The sequence below is a fragment of the Pinus tabuliformis genome, chromosome 7, assembly GCF_031772625.1.
Source record: "Pinus tabuliformis cultivar Carrire ecotype Pingquan chromosome 7, CPIR1, whole genome shotgun sequence".
NCBI classification, from domain to species: Eukaryota; Viridiplantae; Streptophyta; class Pinopsida; order Pinales; family Pinaceae; genus Pinus; species Pinus tabuliformis.
Window position 1 is genome coordinate 754339070 of NC_142293.1, and position 19413 is coordinate 754358482.

Below are 19413 nucleotides of genomic sequence, written 5' to 3' on the forward strand. Positions count from 1 at the left end.
CGCACTTTTACAATCTTTGTCATACCTGGATTGGTTTTGCTATTTCTTTTATTATTTGAAACTTCAATTAAGAACTTGTTAATAGAATATGAGAGGGTTGTAGTAAAATTATGATAGAGGTCTTCTATGTTGTCTATACTTGATAAAGGAAGCAAATTAGTTTTTAATTAATTTAGAAAGAGATCATTTTTATTTCTATCAAATATTAAGTTCTTTTGGTTGTAAGTATTATTTTCTGTGGGAACTCTATGCATGACAAAAATGAGAGTTATAAGTAAAGGCCTATGATCAGATTCAGGTTCGTGGTTGTTTAAGATGTCAAAATTTATTATTTCGTTGTATAATGGGAGATCGGAAATAACATAGTCTACCACGCTACTACGAAGTCCATGTATGCAGGTCATCTTGCTGGAATTGTGCCACTTCTTTAGATCATTGCAAATTATGAGATCCTGAGCGCTACAGAGCTTGACTAGCTCCGACCCAAACAAATTTTCCCTGAGGTCTTCAAAGCTCCTTTTGTACCTGTTAGCCAAAGTAGGGTCTTCGTCTAACCAAAGAGGATTAGGGTTCGAATGATTGCTTAGAATAATAGCTTGGTTGTTTGAATTTAGAGCATTAAAGTCACCTATTAAAAGGATATTACCATCATTCCTTAGGCTAGAAATATCATTCTCTAAGCCATTGTAAGGGTTAGTTTTATCTAGATTCTTCTTCTTATAGAAGTTAGAATTGATGGGGGGGAAATAAAATATTGTTATGTAGGACTTTTTATTATTAATGTCTCTGATCTCTATCCAACTATATTGGTTGTGAGGGTCGTTTTTATAAATCCTAACATGGGGGGAGATGTTCTTCTTAATGTAACAAGTTATTCCCCCAATGCCTCTACGGGAGGATCACTTGTTCCAGGTAGACCATAGCGTAAAGCCATCTATGTTAGGGACCTTAGATTCTTCATGCTCCCAAGTTTCAACAAGCAAAATAATATCAACATCATTTGAAATCCAACTTAGCTTGGGGCCTTTATTCCATGGGAAGCCCCGACAGTTCCAAGAAAGGATCCAGAGCATGTTTAATTGCTATTGATTACTATCTTTTTGGTTTCTATCTCAAATAAAGGCTTTTCTATTTCTGATTATTGCCCATTTTCCTTCCTTTCTAGCTTCATTTACCTTTTGAACCTCCTTTCTTAATTTTGTTTGATCTTCTGGAATGAGATCTTCATTTATGAATATTCTCGTTCCTTTTAGACTTGAGATTTTACTAAGTATGTCATACTTATGATCAATGGAGCTCACCTTTATGCGGATTAGTCTTCTTTTATTCTCGGTTAATTTCCCCAACCTTGTTGCTTCTGTGAGACACACTATTTCAATTTGTAATCTATTATGTAATTCTGTCTAGGCTAAGGCTAAAGTATCTTCATCTACTTCCTCTTTTAAACTGAAGATTATAAGGTTCAAGGCCCTTTTGTTACGTTCGTGGTCTAATTCTATTAATTTTTTCATTTCATCTTTAATTGGTTTGATATCTAACTTATCTACCACATTATTTAGGGTGAGGCGGCTATTAACTTTTTCTTCTAGTTCTTTAATCATGTCTTTCATTTTAAGACTCTCTAAAGTATCAACATCTCCTTGCTGGGATGGTTGGTTAGTATCTTGGTTTTTTTTTTCTATAACCTGCAATCTAGTCTCCATTGCCTCCATTTTATTCTCCAGTAGTTCTATTTTATTTTCTATTTGTTTTTGGATCGTGTCTTCAAAAGATGCAAAATTTATTTTCCTGCATGGCTTCTAACTCTTTTTGTAGGTTAGATTCTCTTTCTTCTCTACGTTTCTCTAAAGACTCTATATACTCATAAAGGCCTTGTAGAGTAATTGTACTAGGTTTGCCCTTGGTAATCTTTGGTAACTGTGGTGAAATATTCATACTTGAAATTATATGAGCAAATATGTATTAGAAAAAGAAAAATATAAGGAATGTGTGTACCAGATATCAACAAACCTGACTGTAGATGGCCCGTGCCCACCGTAGCATGCAGACTGAAAAATATATGCGAAGAATATATAGAGTGCGTTTTTAACTCTTTCACCGAGCCTCAGAACTCTTTCACCGAAGAATATATGAGAAGAATATATAAAGTACGTGTTTAACTCTTTCACCGAGCCTCAGAACTCTTTCACCGAAGTATAGATGGAGTACGTGCTTAACTTTTTCACCAACCCTCAAAACTCTTTCACCGAAGAATATATGCGAAGAATATATAGAGTAATAATATATGCCAAGAACATATAGAGTATGTTTTAAACTCTTTCACCGAGTCTCAGAACTCTTTCACCGAAGAATATATAAAGTACGTATTCAACTCTTTCACTAAGCCTCAGAACTCTTTTACCGAAGAATATATATATATATATATATATATATATATATATATAAGTATGTTTAATATAATTCACATATATATATATAAGCATCCAATTATGAAGACAACAATGGCCGCTCTGTGATTATGGCTAGAGATGACCGCTCCGTGGCTATGGCTAGAAAAAACTACTCTGTGGCTATAGATCCACAAAAACTTCAAGAACTTATAAAAGATATCGGGTATGAGAATTTCCTCTCCTCTCCCTCTCCTTAACAGTCGAGCACCTAAAGATCCTCTCCTTAATAGTCGAGCCTGCTCCATTGAACAAAAAGCCTATATAGCTGCTTCTTACTTTACTAATGGATCATACATTTTACCCCACCCCATCCAAGTCAACTAGAATGGGCTTGAGAGCTAAAACATGCCCCCACCAGAATAGATTGATTTATAAAGGGACTACCTAGGTTCAAAGCACGCAAGAAATAGCGATGGATGGACACAACCTCTAGCTTCTTCGCTTACACTCAGGGAGGGGAAAGGGACTAAGCTTCTTCGCTTTATAGTTAAATATAATTATAAATTAATATAATATTATAAATTACTATAAAAATTTAATGTAATAAAAGCTTAAAAAAATTTCACACGTTTAAATTTCAAAACTAATTTAAATTGAAAACGTTTAAACAAAACAAGAAAAACAATATAACCTTCATATCTTCTCACAATTCCATGCATAGTAGTATGCATTTAAAGGCCTATGTACATGCATGGTAGTATGGATTTAAAGCCATGTGCACGAATTTACATGGTTTACCATATTGTAGGCCCTTATTTACATGGGTTACCATATTCGAGGAATTTTTATAGTGGTTTCTTCTGTTGCCCGTTGCGTTGATCTAATTAACTAGTTACAATAAACCATATTTTTTTTATTTATTTAACGAGAGTAAATGATAATTTATGAAAATTTTTGAGATTTTTTGAATCCGTGAGTGTAGTTCATCTTCAGGACAAGATGAAGAGACTCTTGACCAAAGAAGAAAAATTATATTGTTTACTAATTACTTAATTAATTTATTTATATATTATTATAACTTAAACAAACCACTATATTTGACTAGAAAAATGAATTATTTAATTGGTTTAAATATTTAATAATTATTTATTTATCTAATTAATTTCTTCATTCCATTATTTATTTGATATTTGACTTGGAAAAATAACCAATATTATAAATAGTTAAAAATAATAATAATAAATAAACAAATAAATAAGATATTAAAATAAATAAATAAATCTATATAAAAACAATGATAATGAAAAAAAATAATAGAAATTAAATGGCTAGGGTTATTACTCACTCTTTTTTACCTTTTATTATTTTTTTCATTATCATTGCTTTTATATAGATTTATTTCTTTTTACTTTTAATATTTTTTTAATTTGTTCATTTATTATTATTTTTTTTAACAATTTATAATACTCGATTATTTTTTTTTCCAAATTAGATATCAAATAAATAATGGAATGAAGAAATTAATTTGATAAATAAATAATTATTAAATATTTAAACCAATTAAATAATTCTCTCTTTAGTCAAACATAGTCGTTTTCGTTTGGTTAAGTTATAATAATATATAAATTAATTAATTAATTAATTAGTAAACAATATAATTTTCCCTCCTTGGTCAAATTTAGACGTTTCCATCTAACCGTTAGGATGACCTATCCTCCTATTTAACCTCCTTCTGAGATCTATGTCTTCATCTTGTCCTGAAGCTGAACCACACTGGCTAGTTTGAAATGCGTCGACCAAACATTGGCAATGTGATTTTTTTTCCAAAATCTTCATAAATTAACAAGTTATGGATCACAGAAGCTTGAATTCCAGAGTAAATGTATTAAATGAATTGCATGTGGATAGATGTCTATTATTTTTTTAATGTAAAAACCTATTTAAATTATGATATTTTTTATGTAAATACTTGTTTACAATTATTTACAATTATGATAGAAAATTATTTATATGACATTTTGTTGTGAAAGACTCCAATAATTATCATTATTAAAACGTGGATAAAAAATATAAAAATTAAATAAATAAATAGATTTTTTATTTTTTAATATAGTTTTTATATCTCATAATTCGATTTAAAGCCACATAAAAATTTCCATTAACATTGAATGATAAAAAAATACTTTACATCTAAAAAAATTAGAAAATATTTTAAAATTTTCAAAATATTCACTCTAATATTTATTTTTTTCAAAAATTAATTTCATAGAAACTGTTTAAGAATTTCTAAACTAATTAGAATTCAAAATGTTTTTACCAAAATAAAAAACAATTTAACTTACCTTTGACAGATATAAAAAAATATTACTATACTATATAACAACTTTTTAAAAATACTTTATATAACGACTATTTTTAAAATACTTTCCTAAAACTAATCACATGAATTTCTATTTGGTTGAAAGTTTAAACACCACTTATATAACAACTTTTTAAAAATACTTTATATAACAACTATTTTTAAAATACTTTCCTAAAACTAATAACATGAATTTCTATTTGGTTGAAAGTTTACTTTTTTCACACACCACTTTTAAGGAGCTGATTTTTCCTTTTTAACTTTTCAATCATTTTAGAATGTGGTTTCAGTTTCATAATAATATAAATTATATAATTTATTTTTAAAAACCTAAGTTTAAATATAAAACATTATAAAAATAAATAAAATTTACAAGCATTATTGTTCCATAAACGGTAATACTTTACTGCACTGCGGGAAAAACATAAAATATTGAGTTCAAATGCTTAGTCAAAATGATAATTTTATCATTTTGTGCGATGCAATGAAAAAAATATCAAAATAGGAAGTTTCTAGGTTAATGCGCCTTTTCCGTTCCGTAGAAAGATTCGGGGTTATTCGTTTTCAAGATCAATAGTGGACGAACGGAGAGAACGAATCAACAGTGGACGAACGGAGAGAGAGGGATTCGAACCCTCGATACGGATGATCCGTACTACGTATTAGCAATCCGCCGCTTTGGTCCACTCAGCCATCTCTCCAAGATGGAAGAGTTCATGTGTAACAAAATGAATGGTGGAGTAAAGGTGTATATCATAGTATGTACAGATTCTATCGGAAATATAATGAATATTGTCATTATTCAGTTGGATAAAGAACAATCCAGTCAATCGTATTGTTCATTTCGTTAAAAATAGTTCTGTATGATTGATTTTTTCTAAGAAAAGCAGAAAAAATCAGCAGTCATAAAATAAAAACCTAAGTTTAAATATAAAACATTATAAAATAAAATAAAATTTACAAGCATTACGATGTTAAGATTCATCAAACAAATGAATTAAAAAATGAATTTGATTACTTATTAATGCAATTTTTTGTGATACTAATAATATAAATAAAGTTATATCAAATTTCATTCTATCCTATTTGAAGTAATGATATTTAAAATGTATTAATTCATTAAAAGATGTACATTATAGTTTTTAATAATTAAAGTTATTTTTTAGGGGTGGGAGGAGTGAATTTTTGTTACAATGAAAAAATTGAGATACAATATTTTTGAAGTCCGGGTTTGAGAACCAATAATCAAGTGAAATACCTTACTCTTTTGAAAAGCTTAGAGCTAGCCATCGAAAAGAAAATTCAGAAAATCATTGTATTTGGTCACTCATTTATTGTAATCCGTAAAGCATAGGGGGATGAAATCTAGAACAACAATAGCCTCTCCCCCACTATGCTTCAAATTCTTCTACAACTCTAGCAGTTTGAACAAAATGAATTCTTTCATGTTCTAAGGAATTTCAATTCAACAAGAGATGATTTAACTAATAAAGGAACAAGGCTAGACCAAGGGGCCATAGAACTGAACAATAGACTCATTTTTAATTTCCCTTTGCCATGATCCTTCCACTCAACAAAAAGGGAATAATTATAAGCATTAAAGAGAATTCAAGAAAGTTGGAACATTAGGAGTTTGAAGTGCAAAAAAATATTTTGAATTTAAAGGCCCTAGATTATCCTTTGGAAATGACCCATATGGTTTGGCAGTCACCATTAACTTTCCAGCCTTAGGCTACTCCTTCCGATTACTCCTATGGAAATCACATCCAAAGATGGCATGCCAAGTCAACATCTAGATGCCTAGTGCTTTCATTTTGTTGCAATGGAATTTTGAATTTTTAGGTGGTCAAGGATAGTGACCCTTAGCTTGCATTAAATACACCTCATGTTAGTGTTATTTATTCTCCTCTTCCGTGTCAATTTGCATCCTCGGCAATAAATTCAAAGTCACTCTAAATTTGATGAACTAACCCCGCAATTAATTGTAACAAGGAGGGGGATTATAGGACAAGAAGGATATGAGAACCTTAGTGTCAGGACCTTCCAGGATTATATAGTGTGGAGAAGTTTTCATTATGTTCTATGGAGGGCATCGAGCAAGGAAGGGACTTGCTTTAGTAAAGCCTTGACAATAAGAACATGCATTCATAAACTAGTCTTGACGTTTTTGCAACCCTCTATGGAAGACATTGGATCCTCATATTGTAGCAGTGAACGTGTTGATTTGAATTAGCTTATGGATAGGACTCTAGAAGAAATGGAAAGCATGATGACTTCCTTCAACTAAAGGAATGAAGCAAAAGAGAAAACTTGGAAATCTCTCCAGTTGCAAACAAATACCAAGCTCGAGTTGATGGAAATCAAAATTGATCGTATGCAATGAATTCAGCACTGAAATGGTAGTCATTCATTGCAAATTGGTGGAGATGGATGATCTGAAAATGGGGCACTAAAGGCTTCTTGTCAAGCTTACGAGAACCTCTCCCACTTCCAAAGCTTAAATATTCCAAAGATCTAGTGATTAACCAATTGTGGAATTAAAAGTGCTTGAAAATAGGTGTATGCTTATGTTTGTTTTAAAAATGTTTATGTGTTGTAAGTTCAGTTGTTTATGATGATATGTAAATACATGTAACAATAAAACAGTGTAGCAAATAACAAACACATAAGACAGCAATATAATATGGAGTTCACCCAAAACTCTTGGGCTACGTCTCCTTGAGCTCTAGTCAACTCGACTAGGCTCTCTGGGATTATGGCATAGGTCCTTTTACAAGCTCCATGCTCAACTCCACTGGTTTACACAAAACACAATGGGCTTAGAACACCATCTTATCCCTGGCTCTAAAGCTCTCAGGCTTTCTGGCTCTATCTCTCACTCTGGCTCTCGGCTCTGGCTCTAGCTCTGGCTCTGGCTCTGGCTCTTGGCTCTAGCTCGTGGCTCTGGCTCTGGCTCTAGCTCTAGATCTCGCTCTAGCTCTCTCTCTGCCTCTGCGTGCATTAATGGTTCGGTCGACCTCCAAGCAACCTTTAGTAACCTTCCAGCGACCGTTTTTAGCAACTTTCAGCTCTCTTTGGTTTTTCGCTCGACCTCCAAGTGACTCCAAAAATTCCCTCAACTACCTGCACTTCCCACTACCTCGTCAATTGAGCTCTCTGGCTCTCTTGATGCATCCTTCTGGCTCTGTATCTTCCCCAGTCATTTCTCTGTGTGTAATCATTCCTCTACGGCTCTGCAACTTCTTCTGCTCCTTGTCTCTTCGACTGGCCATCTGGCTCTGTGACTTTGTGGCTCTCTCTGAGTTACAAACGCATCATTTTCTATAAAATGCCCACTTGCAGCGTGGCACAATGATCAGGGGCAATTACAAAGGAATCGGGACCTTCCTTTAGGCAAAACTCGAAAATGGAACAAAATTCCAATACATAGAATTTTAACGAAAATTCAATATTAGGCGTGAAATCCAGACTTCAAATTTTATGAAATCACCCCTATAAACCCTATCAGTTTCATCTTTCATCGGCATATCGCATAGGCGGGAGGTCTAAAAACCTCAATACACAGGAATACATAGAAATCCCGAATTCCTGGATTTCAAAATTTATGAAATCAGGTCTATAAACCCATCGGGTTCCACCCTTATCAGCCTATCTCTATCGCAATCGCATTGGCCCTAGCATCAGAGATCGCTGATTAAATCTGGACCATTGATCTGCTCCTTGATTGGAAGGTCGATATCGCATATCGTTGTCACAACAACCCTTTGTATCGGGGATCACCGATCTCCTGACCGCTGATTAAATCCTGACCATTGATCCCTTTTCCTAATCTAATGGCTAAGATCGCACGTCGCTATCGGCATATCGCATTCGCTACATTCCAGGGGTCCTTCCCTTATACCATGGCATATGCCGACACCGATTCATCGATCCAATAATAGGCAATCGCATAATCGAATGTCGTGTTGTCTAGTGTTCTGATATCGCATATAGCCTGCCTCCAATTGCGATATCTTAGAGATCGTTGATCGGGGGTCCCTTCCGCCTGGCCTTAAGTCCACCCTTTGAACCTTTTGTGATGTGATTTTCCTTTATAAGGCCTTAAGCCCATTTTTGGAAGAATTTGCCTCCTTTTCAAAGGAACAAAGGCAAACTTCTTTTTGTGATAACTTCATCATCCGAAGTCCATTTTAGCCCATTCAAGTTGCAGTAGATTCAAAATGAAAAGATCTATGCAATGGGACTATTTCTAGGAGCATCGTTAGACTTTCATTTTCTTCTGTGAGGAACACTTTAGACATAGAAGTCTATCCAAGATCCATTTTGGATCAATGGAACACATGTATGTCACCAGATTTAAGCTAGCATTAGCAAAGGCCAAAGCCAATGAAGATGCAACAAGGAAAAAGGGGAAGAAAATCCCAGGTCTATAGTAGCATGTTTCATTAATGAACTCATGTTTGAAGAAGTGTTTCCCATGACAGGCTAGTCAATTGTCTATCTAACTTCCATGTTTGGTTTATTTGATGTTATGTAGGTTGTGTTTGTATATAGGAGTCTATTACAAAGTTTATAACAAGCATATTTTGATAATTGTAGGCAAAAAATGTCATAAGCATAAGCTTCATATGTTTAGACACTTCAAAGAAGAATTATAATGGAGTTGGATGAAATATGTAAGGCTTTTGGCCTGAAAATTAAATTATCTTTTTAATAGAAAATTTATTACTCTTCCTTTCAAAAACATATAATCAAAGTTGTTTTTTTAATATATTTGATATTATAGAGTTTTAAGGACCAAAATCATTTTTCTAGGGTTAGATATTGAAAAAAATGACCATAGTCCTCCACATTTTATATAATAATGTTCTTTATCAAGTTACTTCTTAAATATTTAAAAATAAAATAAATAAATATGGTTTTGTATTACTATATTAGTCGGAGTGTTGTTTAGTTTTAGATTTTTTTTTATTGGAATTCAGTTAAACAATTTTATCATCTAAAATTATTATATAATTAATTTATATATCTATATATATATATATATATATATATATAGATATAGATATAGATATAGATATAGATATAGATATAGATATAGATATAGATATATTTATATTTTCTTATAAAATTATTTTTATAGCAATTTTATTGTCTAAAATTAATATATATATACTTTCTATGATAAATTTATTTTTATGGATTTTATATTGACATGTGGTTGAAAAGTGGCTGAAAAGTCAAAGTGAGACAAGTTATATGATGTGAGAATGTAAATAACTATTTCGATTAATAAAAAGAAAATTTTTGTGTATTTTATTCTTAAAAATATATTAAACGCTATCATGTGTGAGATTAGTCTTCTAACTTCCACGAAAACAGTGGGATTTGGTTACGCTGGGAAGGGGTATGAACAAAAAAAGAAAAATCCTCCATTTTTGCCACAGTTGAAATAAATGTCATGGGTAGAAAGTTGTGAAAAGAGGGTTGTTGGAGATAAAGGTAGTCATTTTTAAAGAAAAGGATAGTGTAAAAGAAAGAGTAGACCTTGTTAAAGGCTTAAGGGGCTCTTAAGGGGCTAAAGCTCAAGAATAAAGGAAAAACTTATGCATCCTTTAATCTATTTCCAGGAAAAATTTATGGACATTCTTAAGGGGGTGAAGCTGAAGAATAGTTCTGGTGTTTTTTCCCTGATAAGAAGAAGTATAGCTCAGGGAACTATTGAGAAACATAATTCATGGTTGGCAGGAATGTGGCAGCCTATCTATTTCCAGGAAAAACTTATGGACATTTAGGTAAATACCATGTTAAACATAATACTTTTGAAGTTCATAGTTATGAAAGAAATTGTCATTTATCTGTGTTTTATTAAATGCATTCAAGATGGTGAAGGATTAAAGTTCAACTAACATTATGTGGAAGAAAAATACTAACATTATGTGGAAATATATATATATATATATGTGTGTGTGTGTGTGTGTGTGTGTGTGTGTGTGTGTGTGTGTGTGTGTGTGTGTATTTGTGTTTGGTCTATTACACCGAAGTTGTTGAGTAAAAGTTAGAGGATTTAACCTAAATTTTTTTACAAGTATTACAAAGAAAATCCTCTATTGTGGAGAAATTGGGGAAGAAACTTTGTCCAGGATTAAACCTAGTACCCACTATACATGTGCATTAAAAGAAAACTAGAGAGGATTAACTACATATGAGAATTGTCAGGTAACAAAAGAAACAAGAAGTAACAACAATCTAGTTACATAGTAGCCTTCTCTTTATACTAGAACTGAAATCTTGGCATTTGTAAAGAAAGAATTATATGTATATGTTTTAAACAGTCCTTTTTAAAAAGGGAGTAAAAACCAGAGAGGATTAATTAAGTATGAGAATTACCAGGTAATAAGAGAAACAAGAAATAACAACAATCTAATTACATAGTAACTTTCTGTTTATACCAGAACTGAAATCTTGGCAATTGTAGAGAAAGGATTATATGTGTGCTATTAAATAATATGGTTTAAGAAAGAACTAAAAACTATTGTCAGATTAACAAGTCACAGGGCCAGACAAGAAAATGAGCCCATCAACTAGTCATAGATGGTTCAGTCATCAAAAACTAAGAATAAGGTCATAAAGAAGACCATAGTTGGACTCCATAATAGGATTCCCTAAGATTCCTCTGTGGGGCTTCTGCCTCCTTTGGAGAGTTTGTTAAATCTAAAAAAAATTCATAACCATAATAATTTAAGTTTATAATGCTTGCATTTATAACATATACATAACAGAATTGCATTATTTAAACTAGTAAAAAAAATGCCTATGAGAATGCAAGAATTCAAAAAGGTATACTCTAACATGACCGTTGAAACCATGACTGTGTTATACTAGCATACACAGTAATATATGGGAGAATAAACTACAGTTCTGTTTATTATAAAAAAGGAGAAATTTTGCATCTTTGGTCGTATCAGTATCGGCGCAAACCAAACCAAATAATAAGGAAATTTTAAATATTACAAAGGGGGTAAACCCTTAATAAAAAACAAATACCACAGTACTCTTTACACAGTGAGAGGGCTCTCTGCCTTACACATTTTAATAAAAGCCACTAGATAGTATATGACGAAAACTGTAAGCCCTCGACAAGTTATGGTTGAAACCCTAACTACAAATAATTTTATGTGGTCGTGGACAAGATGAAGCCTGTGGATGGCTCATAAAACCTATAGAGGGTAATAAACAATGCGTACCTGTAATGGTTGAATGGAGAAAAATAATTTGGAATGAAAACTAACTTGAGAAGCATCAGAGAAAAGATCCAAATGCGACTCAGACAAAATCATCAAAATATCTAAACAAAATTAACCGTGGAAAGTAATCGTTATCAAAACACTTATACCAAAATATTATTAATGGAAATTTATGATCCAATTTTCATAAACGAGCAGCTCTAATTTCAATTTCCAAAATGGTCTTACGAGATGAAAACAAAGAATCCGGAGGATTTAATGTTATTTTATTTTCTCTCTGAATCAGGGCGGCACGCTTGCATCGGAGATAATGCAGGTTCAGAGTACTGGGCAGACATTACTCGTGACCAAATATGAGAATTTGCAGTTTCAGAATAGTGAATTCCATCCCAGCTCACGTATTTCGTGGGATCCTTGCATGCACCCGCTGTAACATTTTTCCCGTTAACTACGCCTGTGGCACCGCACCGCAATTTATCATAATAGTTGTATGGGAGACCGCCGTATCCACAGCAGGCTGCCAGAGGGTGTTCGAATCCTGTTGAGGCAAAGAATCAGAATTTTTAATTAAAAATTAATAGTAGGTTTGGATTTTACAAGTCTTTTTTGGTTTAATTTGGAACAATACTATGTAGGTTTGAAAACTGTTCCGTCTTAATTCCAAACAAAACTGCCGACAATACTATGTATGCCTGAAAACTGCTCCGTCCCAATTTCAAACAAAACTGTGACTGTGTATACCCGAAAACTACTCCGTCCTAATTCCAAACAAAACTGCTTCGTCCAATTCCAAACAAAAATTATGTATACCATAGAACTGCTCCCAACCCCACAGAGAACCCAACTCCATTTCTTCAATTGAAAAAAAACTAAATAAATAAAAGATTTCTATCTTTAATTTTTATTTACATACCATATTGAGTTGCATTTGCTATGAGATCATATTTGATGGAATAAATATCGACATAAACAATGGTGGCATCCGAGAATTGTGTTCTGAGTTTTTGGCACACATTTTTCAGCTGCAAATTAAAAGTTTGGCAGGCTCTGTTATAAGCTACAGCACAGCCATGTTCATCGAGTTCCGATAAATCACTGCGAATGTCCACAAGGGTTCGGGGCAAACATCCCAGAGGTCCCGTATTGTGAACCACGAAATTTCGAGCCCCTTGCTGGTACAAATACTGCAATATAATGACATTGCACCGTCCATTAGCTAGGGCTATAAATCTGAGATTCTAATGGCGAACTAGGTAAAGCAGAGAGAAAACCCTTTATTACAGCAGTTACCTTCAGCTGAGATATCAAATTATTAATAATCTGCGGAATGACCCCGCTATTTATTTGGCTCTCTGTCAGATTCGCAAGAAAGGCATGCGTAATATCGTTCTGGCCGATGTCCAGGGTGTACAGGGCCTTGTCGAATGCATCAGGCTGTGGGAGGTTGGCGGTGGCAGAGCCGCCTGTTAATTGAAATAAAAGAAAACAACCAGCATATTCAGGTTAGACAGATACATCAGAGTTACAGCAAAAAATATATATATATTTAAGTATCATTTCAGATTGTTATAGTTGTAATCCTTTTAAAAAATGGACATTCAAAATAAATTGATTGGAAAAATATGTATATGGGTTTAAATTTCGAGTATTGGTTTTATATAAGCAATATTGAGTTGTTTTTATGTTTTTTTTTTTTTTTTTAAGTGTTTTAGGTATGTTTTTGGGTTTAATTTTTTTAAAATGGGGTAAAAATTTATTGAAATTATAAGTTTGATAGGTAACCCTTGCACAATGTAAAGATTTTTAAGAGCGCTGAATCCATATAGTCCAAAAAAAACTAATTTAAATAATATAAATTAAAATTTTATCTCAAATTTTTATATAACACTAAAAAAAATTCAAAAAAATCTCACTAAAACAACTCCAATCAATATAATTTGGTTTTACTAAAAAGTTGGATTATACTAAAAAGTTGGATTATAATTATGGTAAAACACAAACTCTGTATATTGGTTTAGATTTTAAATATTGGTTTTACATAATGAATATAATTAGTTTTAGTAGTGGGCCAATTAATTTGATCATGGTCATAATTATGTTAAAAAAAGTACATTCAAAATAAACTGGAAGTAAAATACGTATAGGGGTTTAAATTTTAAGTCATGGTTTTACCTAATGAATATAACTTGTTTAGAAATGCCGTAGTTAATTTAATATTATGTCAACTATTAAAATTGAGTTTCAAATTTTTAAATTGATAAAAGAAAAAACTCCAATAAATATAAGTTGTTTTTACTAAAATGTTGGATTATAATTATGGTAAAACACAAACTCTGTATATTGGTTTAGATTTTAAATATTGATTTTACATAATGAATATAATTAGTTTTAGTAGTGGGCCAATTAATTTGATCATGGTCATAATTAGGTTAATAAAAGTACATTCAAAATAAGCTCGAAGTAAAAAACGTATATGGTTTAAATTTTGAGTCATGGTTTTACCTAATGAATATAACTTGTTTTAGAAATACAGTAGTTAATTTAATATTATGTAAATTATTAAAATTGAGTTATATATATATATATATATCATTTATTTTATTTTTTTATTTTATAAATAAAAATAAAAATTAGTATTTTATTATAATTGTTTAAAATATTTATTTAAAAATTTAATATATTATTTGCAAAAATTAAATTTAGATATGAAAAAATATTATAATTTTTTTATTTCGGATTTTTTAATTAATATTGTTTGAATGTCTTTTAAATTAAATACATTATTGGTTTTAAGTCAATTTTTCAAATCATTTAAAGTGGTTCATTCTTTGAGGATAAGGATGAACCACATTAGATAGTTTGAAACATTGACTTAAAACCAGTGATGTGATTAATCTAAAAGACATTCTGAAGTATAATTTCTCTTCATTATTTAAGTTAAATTTAATTTAATAAAATTAAATCAATTTAGTTATTTAATAAAATTAAATCAATTTATTTATTTAATAAGAATATTTTTAAATAAATAAAAATACTAAAAATATTAAACTTTTAATAATTTTATGGAAATATATATACTTTATTATTTTGTATTTTGAATTTAAATCTATAGTCTTTTAAGAAAAACACATAGGAAAAAATACTTATTTTTAGTAATGGTAAATGAATAAAATATATAATTTTAAATTTTTATTTTAAAAATATTTATGTGATTAAAAAACTCAAATCAAATCTAGAAGAGAATCTTTTATAAAGGAATGAAAAAGCAACAAAATAGTAAATGTCCTGAGGATGAACCACATTAGTTGGTTCCAAATTTAGACCAAATCTTAACGATGTCATTAATCCCAAAGACTATCTACATTATGATCACAAAAGTCTTAGATCTAACTATAAAAATCTAATCAAATCCATCATGAGGGCTTCTGGCCCTCCTCATCCTTCACCCTTTTAGCAAGGGCCTTTTCAGCATAAAATTCTTATTAAAATTGGATTGGTTTTCAATTGTATAAACAAGTTGTTTAATTATGTAGAGAATACTATTATTAAATAATTGAAAAGCATATTTTAATATGTTAAATTAAAAATCTATGTTTCAATTAATGGAAAAAAATTATATTTAATTAATTTTTAAATATAGTTTGAATGGGTATAATGGTTAAGAGCATGTCTTTCTTTTAAGAGGTCACATGCTCAAAACCAAAAAGGTAGAGTATGTATGGTTTAAGTCAATTTTTCAAATCATTTAAAGTGGTTCATTCTTTGAGAATAAGGATGAACCACATTAGATAGTTTGAAACATTGACTTAAACCCAATGATGTGATTAATGAAATATATATACTTTATTATTTTGTATTTTGAATTTGAATCTATATTTTTTTAAGAAAAACACATATTCTTGGTAATGGTAAAGGCATAAAATATATAATTTTAAATTTTTATTATTAAAAATATTTATGTAATTAAAAAAATCAAAGCAAATCTAGACGAGAATCCTTTATAAAAGAATGCACAAGCAATAAAATAGTAAATGTCCTGAGGATGAACCACATTAGTTGGTTCTAAAAGTAGACCAAATCTTAACGATGTCATTAATCCAACACACTGATATCTAAATTATGGATTACAAAAGGCTTAGATTTAAGAGTAAAAATCTAATATTCTTGCCCTCTCCATCCTTCACCCCTTTAGCAGCTGCCCTTTTCAAAGTAAAATTCTTATTAAAATTGGATTGGTTTTCAATTGTATAAACAAGCTGTTTGATTATGTAGTGAAAATTATTATTAAATAGTTGAAAAAATATTTTAATATGTTAATTTAAAAATCAATGTTTCAATTAATGGAAAAAATTATATTTAATTAATTTTTAAATACGGTTTAAGTGGGTCTAATGGTTAAGAGCATGTGTTTCTTTTTAAGAGGTCACATGTTTAAAACTAGAAGGGTAGAGTATGTATGTCTTCATAGAGTTAGCAATCAAATAACTGTATGGAGATGGATTCCTTGTCCCACAAACAAGAAGATCTCATACACTAATTTAGTGTAGCTTGGCTATAACCTTAAAATTGAATAATAGTAATTATAAATAATTTCTCATATATTTCAATTCCTCATATCAGATTGTAATTTCTGAAATTTAGATAGTAATTTCTGAAATTTAGATCTACCATTTTCAAGGTCACATCATTTTTGCAAACTCAATTTAAAATCAGAAAAGAAAAAACAGCAAAACAAAACTTTACATACTTCATGGATATATAGATGAAAAATGTACCCTGGGAAAATATATCCACAACCCGAGCTCTGAATCTGTTGAACTGATTCACTTGAACCGGCAAAGGAAAGGGGGTGGCCGTTGCATTAACGGTGGCGCCGGCAATTGCGAAGTTCGATCCATGCCTAAAGTCGGAGCCCACGGACTCCAAATACGGGCTCAGTAATGTCATATTCATGGCCTCACCTGTCATTAGCCCATCACAATGTACACTTCATATGTTTGAAATTTTAATTCCGAATAGGATTATGTAGGTCTAAGAGCTGATTTCAGGTATGATTTCTTCGGTTAAATAAAAAATAAATAAACACCAATCACAAAAAAAAAAACCTCCGCGTACATAAAAAGTCGATAACAAGGCGGCCATTGCAGTATCTTCCAGTGGGTTTGTGGAAGAAAGTTTCCCCATTGGGCAGGACAGAACGCAGCCCCAGCCCAGCAACAAGCCCCCCTGTGTCCGAATTCGAGTCTCCAAAGTTGAAAATTGCAGGGAAATTACAGGCCCCGGGTCTCGAATTGGAATCTGCGGCAATGAATTTTGGTGAAGCTCCTTCAAATGTAAAATCCAAACATCCTGCAAGCAGAAGCAGGGGCACCACCATGAAAAACATTTTTGATAACATATTGCCACTATTGATCAATTGCTAATTTTCTTCCTCCGGCATACAATGCATGAGTCTGACACTAGCCTGGCTGACTATATATACGTGCTGCTGTCCTAAAACAAACCTAAAATAGCAAATATCTCAAGAGCGCCCTCTCACATGTGTAACTAACCTATCCTCCAAGGAGGTTGACGGTGTCAACAAGGTCTCATATTTTCCTCAAAGCTATCCAAAACATGTGCAACAAACCTTCTAGCACGTGTGTGTCTCCAAGCAAACTGGACCATTAACATGTATGAAAAATGTGCCATAAAGGATGGATCAACGGCCAAGAAAGATAAATGGGGTTCATAAATTTTGACCATAACTACTAGAGCTTAATCTTCAAGGTGGAATAACTCCTCAAAAAATGTACATGGCCAAATGCAAAGAGTCAAGAAATTGGTTATGAGAACAATTCTTGTACACATGTCAAAGTTACCCACTAACGATGTCCCTAGAACCTACATCCTAGAAAGTTAACAACTAACGTTATCCGAGAAAATTTTTACAAATGGGTAAACTGATATGATTCCCCAATATAGATTAGGATTTTGAATTTTTACAAATGGGTAAACTGATATGATTCCCCAATATAGATTAGCATAACAAAATGGCCTTTTTCCAACATTTATATTTATTTTTTTCTTTTTCCAACTATTTATATTTATTTTTTTCTTATTCTAAATTTTGATAGAAATTTTTAATAATCATAAATTTAAGTTATTTAAGAATTTGAGAGCTTTTTAAGTATTGAATTTATTTATATATTCAAAAATATATTTTAAACAATAAAAAATCACAATCTCATTTAAAATTTTATTACTATTTTAGGCAAAAAAAAAACATTTTATCTATTAATTAAATCAGTCTATTATAATTTAAAAAAATCATTGTCTATTAATTAGACTAGACTACAACATTATAATTGTGTATCATTAATATAAGAATTTCTTGAACAATGAGATATCTTTGATAAAATCTAAAATTTTCATTTTTCTTTTAAACTAGGAAAAATACAATTTAAGAATATAATATGTGAATAAATAAATCAATTAATATAATATCAACAATTAAAATTTGCAATTCTAGAATGTCCAATTGAATTTTGGATAAAATTTATTAGGAAAATATGTTTGAAAAAGACATTGTTTATCTATTCTATGTTTTGGATTTTTTACAAAAAATTCAAAACATAAAATACTTAGACTATTACCATGGAAAAAGTCAAAAATATATAAACATTTAAAAAAACACTCATCAAAAGACCCTATAACACATGAGATTACATCATGAGATTACATCAACATATATGTTAATGAGCGAACACTTCTCCTAAAATAGTGTTCCATGTTATTATAAGTCAAATCAAGTGTGAAAAAGTGTATTGCCTCACTTTATTGGATTATTTCTTTTTAACCATGGTCAATTAGTTACACATTGGAGACATTGGAGTAATTTAAGTTGGTAATTCCTATATTTGATTCTTATGACATACTTGACTTATTATGATTATTTATTTTTAACCATGGTCAATTAGTTACACATTGGAGACATTGGAGTAATTTAAGTTGGTAATTCCTATATTTGATTCTTATGACATACCTAACTTATTATTTGAAAATATTGACTTATTAATAGCTCAAATATATGTTTGTTATGTGATAGATACACAATATTTACTTTTATGGATGAGTAATAAGATGATGAACTAATGGCTTAGTTATAAATTTATGTGATTTTTAAATAGTATGTAAAGCATTAATATAGTGAAATAAATGGTAAGAGTTATTCTTTTAAATATTTTAATGAGATATGAATATATCGAACTGTGGATACTTAATAGTTTGTTTAGTATGATAGGGAACTACAAGAATTCATTAACATATAAGTTCATGATGAGTTATTAAATTTTAAATGGACTCAGTTCATGATGAGTTATTAAATTTTAAATGGACTCAAAAATAGTTGTTTAGTATGATAGGGAACTACAAGAAT

At 30.8% G+C, this 19413-nt stretch overlaps 1 protein-coding gene across 1 annotated transcript; it reads right to left on the reverse strand.

Annotated features, from left to right (window-relative positions):
* Positions 1–12262: 12262 nt before the first annotated feature.
* On the reverse strand, positions 12263–17382 carry LOC149249716 (GDSL esterase/lipase LIP-4-like). The gene is made up of 5 exons (XM_089453449.1): positions 17112–17382; positions 16772–16957; positions 13287–13459; positions 12910–13180; positions 12263–12534 (listed from the first exon to the last, which is right to left on the reverse strand). Exons 1-5 carry the CDS (start codon positions 17380–17382, stop codon positions 12263–12265), a joined length of 1173 nt encoding a protein of 390 aa, XP_089309575.1.
* Positions 17383–19413: the final 2031 nt, after the last annotated feature.